We start from the raw sequence: 6,384 nt of genomic DNA, 5'->3' as shown, positions 1-6,384 counted from the left end.
TGCAGTTCATGAATGGGATGACACCGTGGAGACGAGGACCTCTAGTGAACACCAGTGATACACAAACAGACACTGTGACAGAGTCCCATCACACAGCCGGCTAGAGGAGGACAGGCTCAGAGGCACGTCACACATGGTGGCTCCCAGCATGCATTGCAGCATGAAACTTTTTGTTGATCATTATTAACATGTTGAGATTCATATGCTGATTTGTGATGTCTGTGTGTCTGACTGATGCAGGAGCTCATATTGCTGTATAACCACAGGGATGCTACAATCAATAATATACAATTAATAACACACTTACTTAATCAAAGATTAGAATTAGATCAAATGACTGAATCAGGTCACTAAATGATGATTACATCACCATCACCTGTTCACATTTTTCTTGCAATAACAAATGTGCTTCACAAACACTGTTACAGCAATCAGAGAAAAGAAATTATGTTGATAGCATGTCAATGATGATCAAAACATGACCATTATGACCAGATCATATTTTCTCTTGCTATAACAAATGTGCTTTACAAACACAAAGTTGCAGCAGTCAAAGAATAACTAATATTAAAAAAGTCAAGGGTCAAGAGCACAACTAAACAAACACTAATCGCCATAATGGTGACGTGAAACCAAACATTTTCAATAAAATATCAACATTTAATTCTCAACAAGAGCTTCTATAGATGTATGGCAGAAATAAAGTCTAACTGGTTAATAATAAGTGCAATAATATGATGAAAATGATTTTGTTTATACAGTTTTATCCTACAGTTTAGGTTTAGTGACTTGCTGTTTTGTGACATCTGGGGTTCATTTTCTACTCAAAATGATCCATCGAATGATACCGTCAATGAACTTGAACAGCAGAAACAAACTTTATTGCATTATCTCTCTGCTATCACTGTAAAGCTGCTTTGAAACAACTATTTAAATAAAGGTGACTTGACTATCCTCATTGTGTATTGTGTACCAAATATTGAGGTCTCTGTGTTTGGGTGAGTACAGTGTTACTTCTATTATGTAGATATGCTGTCTGCACTATATCTATTGTAATATTTATATAGCTGTTTCTAAGTAAAGCATACAGTTTAAAAGTGTGGTGTAATTCTGTGAAATTACTAAAAAGTATTACAAACTAAACTTCCACTAAGTACAAATTATTCAACAAACTTTTACTGGCAAAGGTAAAGTTACTTATTTTCTTTGTTAACTTAACTTAGTTAAGAGAGTATTTAGTTAAAAGTTTACTTCAAAAGTATGTGCGCAAAATAAATATTAAGTACATTTTACATTTTTTTTTCCAGCGTGTCTGGACATTAGTTGTAAAGAGTATTGAACACACACAACGCGAACACACAGTGGGCAGCCATTTTTGCTACGGCGCACGGGGAGCGATTGGGGGTTCGGTGTCTTGTTCAAGAGCAGATTTTTATTTTTAAAGGCCAGTTACTTCATCCAGGATACTATGCATCCTGATAAAGTTACCTTGGCCCTTGGAATTAAAATAGCCCCATATCATCACATAGCCTTCACCATACCTAGAGATTGGCATGGTTTTATTTCAGTTAGCCTAATAGCTGGTTTGATCTGCATTGAGAGATGATCTTATGGAAAGTACCCCATGTCAATCTCTAGGTATATATTATATACAATATATGATTGTTAACTGAAATATAATGTAGGAGGGGAAAAAATGTGAAAGAGGAAGAATAAGATGTATAATAGAATAATTTGAATAAGATGTATAATAGAATTGACCAATGAAAGAAGACTGAGAAACTCTGCCCTGCTGAGGCAGTAGAAGCTGATCTAACGAAGCAACTAAAGCAGAGCAATAAGCAAGAGCAAGAATTATATACAAAGAAGGGAATATATATTTGTAAACTGTTGATTTTGTCTAAAAACGTTTGGATTTCATGAAGAGACCGTTATGTTGAAAGAATCCAGTTCATTTTTATGTTCGTGTGGATGTAAATCTTGAAGTATATCGTGTGAAAATACTGGATGTGGTCAGTTTTTTTTTTTTATTATTTACCGGAAAGTTCCACTGATGGCGAGCTACCCAATCCAACACTTAAGAGGAGAAGAAAATTATCAAGAGGACAACAGAGACTAAAGTTTGTTCACAAATTTGTTTTTATAAAAGTAAAATCTCTTTTCATCTAGTCGATGTTATATTGTGTCAAGTTTATCAAAATATAACTGATATAAAAACGTAGACCCCACTACATTGTTTTTTATATATAAGCTTATGTTGAACTTTATTTGGTAACACTTTACAATACGGGGGCACTAATATGCATTAATTCATGCTTAACTAATGCACAGATAATCATGTGTTAATGTATGACTCAGGAAGAACTAAACCATTAATTAATGATTATTGCATCAGCAACTAATACAGATTCTAAATGATTAATAGATTAAGTAATATATGAATTGTTATTAATGAAATGTGTCAGTGTATTAATTCCTTAATAACTTATTTTATTAACTAAAAGTGTAAATGAATGTGTTAATTACCACAGTTGATCAAAGCAATGTACTTCAACATCCAGCCGCAGCCGATGTCCAACACACCTTACATCACAACTATAGACCTTATGTAGCCCTGCACCTTTTCAGCGCTGCGCTTGTTGTCTTTTGTCTTCCAGTTTGTATTTCCACAGCGATCTTAAGTATTTATGAATGAACTGTTCTTTTTAAAATCTTCCTGGTCTACTGACTTTTGTTAAGACATCTGCTTTAAACATTACAATGCTCATGATAACTTTCGTTAACTCTACAAAAAGTAAATCCACTTCACCAGCTAATTACTCTTCCACAGCGATGCCACAGATATACAGAGCTGCCGCTAAAACTGAAGCTCAAAGTCAATATTCTGAAGATGCTGCGCACTTGTTTCTCTGGCGCATAAGGTCTATAACAGCACAGAAGAACAATCGTTGGAATCACTTTTAGAACGATTTTGTTTGAAGATGCTGAATGATAAAAACATTTTGTGGTTTGTGCTTTGCTTTTATTTTAAATAGCCGATATGCTTTGAGCCACATCCTCGAATCATGATCTTCTACTTTCTATTTAACAGCAAGTATGTTTGACTGAACAGTCACAGATGAAAACTCATGTTTTGATGTCATGGGGTCTTTAAAACATATAGTGCACATTAGTATTTTAATTACTCATATGATACTTTTAAATAACATAAATAAATTTTATTGTACTGATATAAGCACATTATCTGATGATTAAAACAATGCAAAAAGTTTTTGCCAGTTAAAAAACATTCACCAGTTGAACACAAACACATCCTTCACTCCTCAGATCTGCTGCAGATGAAGTTGAGTTTGACGTGTTCAGGACGGCTGTTCCAGCGCTGGTCTCCTCCAGACTGAACTGCTCCAGATCTCACTCCAGACTCACAGTCCTCGTCTCCTGTGCCGTTCCCTGGAGCCCAGTTCTGATAGCACACGGTCTCTCCGCTCACCCAGAACCAGAGGCCCACAGTGCAGGAGTGACGTAAACCCAACCACACCGCCTCAGTAGACGCACGTTTAACCACATTCATCACACGACGCTGCATCTCGACTGAATGAACCGAGACCAGATCCGTATAATTCTGTCTGCAGTATCTCAGAGCTTCAGGCCACGTCAGAGTCTCTTTGATCAGAATCAGTTTATCTGGACACAAAACAAACCACAAGCAAAAACTAGAGAGAGAGAGACTGATCAAAAACAACATGCAGAACAAACACTGTGGAGGAATCTGTCATGTCTGACATGTAGCGTGAACTTTAAGATATCTGGAGGTGATGGATGGAGTGTGTGTGTTTGTGAGGATCTGCTCACCTTCATGACACACAAAAGGAAATTGGCTGTTGCAAGAGATGTCATGCCATTGACCCTGAGCGTTCGGAATGATCACTGCACAGTTTTCATTTCCTCCACTATTATTAGGTTCACCAGGAGCCCAGTCTCTGAATGTGTAGTTACTCTGATCTGACCACTGCCATGAGTCTCTGAACAGACCGATCCAGACATCATTAGATGTCAACTTCTGAATCTGTTGATTCTCATTCTGGTTCCTCACACTGACCAGATCAATGTGATTCTGTCTGCAGTAACTCTGAGCGTCTGTCCAGTTCTTCTTCTGATCGACAAAGACGAGTCCTGTGTTTTCATAAAAAAAATCTATTCAGAAATTGACTCAACATTGAAAGTGTGACATTTATCCACAGTCTGTTCTATATTCACTAACACATTACATGAATTACATACACTAATTTTGTTATTATATTTTACACAGTTACATTTACTCAAATTGTCATGCTGATAATATAATTTGTAAGGAAAACACTTTAATTAATATGGAAGTATTTCAAGTAAGTTTCCGAGGAAACTTAAACACACACACACACACACACACACACACACACACACACACACACACACACACATACGCACACACACACACACACACACACACACACACACACACACACACACACACACACACACACACAGAGAGAGAGGGTGAGGCCAGAAATGGAATGGACTTTATAAAACTGGATAGGAAAAGCATAGAGTATGAAAACTGCACTCCAAATTGCCAAGAAAAAAATATGTAATTACGGGAATGAATCAGCTACACTGTTCCTCAGTCACTCCTGAAATTGCTGTGATTGACAGTGATAACCGTAGCAAATGGACGGGACAATACATTTGTCAAAATAAACCTGTGCATTTAGTGCTGTAGTGTAAATGCAGACTAATACACCCACAGCAACACAGACCAGAACAGCAGCTTTAAAGATTTTTTTAATACAAATTTTTTCCACATGTGTCCTTTAGAGATGTTTAAAAATCAGTTTAATTAAAAAAAAAATTTGTTAAATCAAAAAAAATATTTAATGCATTATTTACTTATTAGCATTAAGAATTTGTTATTAAATCTATTTTATAATAAATCCAAAAGCAAATCATTAAAAGAACTACATTATGAAGTGGCAAGATCAAATAGAGTGGTTCAAGTATGACATCACTGTGTAGAGTTTAGCATTTTAGCACTTCTGGTTCCATCGTCCCGAAGTCAGTGGGTTTTTTGAATGGGATTTTGGTTAAATGGCTGAAATAAAGGGCCTTTCTCTATCTGTGTTCTTGTCTGTACTTGTGTTCGTATGTAACGTTATCTTTTGTGGCCCAAGTACTCTCTCAATGCAATACAGCAATGGAACACAGAACCGGCAACCATTAGAGAGTCTTTGTCATTCTTTTCATTCAAAAATAATGCAAAAAAATGGCTTGTAGACAGCCACACTTGTGGCCACTAATGCGTTATATGTGCATTTAAACATTATATATTATTTTACATGAATTGTATTTATTAACCACAATGTGTTGTAATTTATTTATTTATTTATTTTATTTTTTTGTGATTTTATACCTGTGGTTATTTTTAAAGGTAGCCTTTTTTAAATCTGGCTGAGCTTTTGTCAATAGAACATACTATTTCTATTTCACTTTATTTATTTATTTTTAAGGCAATTAGTTTGCATGCTTCTAAATAAGTCTAACTAATTAGATTGTACAGTACAGAATATGGTGTATCTTTTATAAATGAATGTTTATTGTGATTGTATGGAGCTGCACTTACTGTTAGATGAATTGCAAATGAAAGTCAGGCTGTCACTACATGACGCATCATGCCATTGTCCATTTCTCATCATAGCACACTCATCTTTGCCATCAGGTTGTCCAGATCCCCAGTTCAGATAGAGCGCAGGTTCACCTGAAGACCACTGCCATTTCCTCTGCAGCCCAATCCAGACACGTCCACCATTCACACTCTTCTTCAGCTCGTTCATGTTGTCAACGGTGGCCAGATCTGTGTAATTCTCTCTGCAGAATCTCTGAGCTTCAGTCCAGGTCTTCCTCTCGTTTATAAAGTGATACTGACGCTGAACACATTCAGATACGGAGCAGAGAGCTGTGAAAGAGAGCGTTTGATTTAATGCTTTTCATAACAGAGTCAAACCTGATGAAACTATATACCATAAATAATACAACAAACACACTCACCAATGAGAAGAAGAATCAAATATAGAGTTTGGTCCATTTCTGAGGAAAAACACAGAGAAAAACTCAGACATCAAACATTCCCAGATTCATTTTGGAGTAAAATATGACAATTTCATTTAGTATCTGAACAGCAGCATGAATTCACTGTACATAATCATTCAGACAATATTAACACCTGAAAGTGTAATTGTGTTTGAAGAATGAACATGTTCTTACTTTAGAGGTCGTGTGTTTCTGTCCTGAGTCTGATGTTTCTGTCTGCAGATTTACACTACGCTATTATTATATCTGCTCTCATCCCTC

At 36.1% G+C, this 6,384-nt stretch overlaps 1 protein-coding gene across 1 annotated transcript; it reads right to left on the bottom strand.

The window, feature by feature from the left end:
* Positions 1 to 3,316: 3,316 nt before the first annotated feature.
* LOC308705939 (C-type mannose receptor 2-like) lies at positions 3,317 to 6,118 on the bottom strand (the record flags this gene model as incomplete). Its single annotated transcript, XM_081391255.1, has 4 exons — positions 3,317 to 3,684; positions 3,853 to 4,173; positions 5,657 to 5,989; positions 6,082 to 6,118. 4 exons carry the CDS (start codon positions 6,116 to 6,118, stop codon positions 3,317 to 3,319), a joined length of 1,059 nt encoding a protein of 352 aa, XP_081247381.1.
* Between the last annotated feature and the right edge of the window lie 266 nt (positions 6,119 to 6,384).

The sequence above is a fragment of the Scardinius erythrophthalmus genome (genome assembly GCF_964197995.2).
Source record: "Scardinius erythrophthalmus genome assembly, chromosome: 2".
Classification (NCBI taxonomy): Eukaryota; Metazoa; Chordata; class Actinopteri; order Cypriniformes; family Leuciscidae; genus Scardinius; species Scardinius erythrophthalmus.
This window is presented reverse-complemented; position numbering and strand designations above follow the sequence as displayed.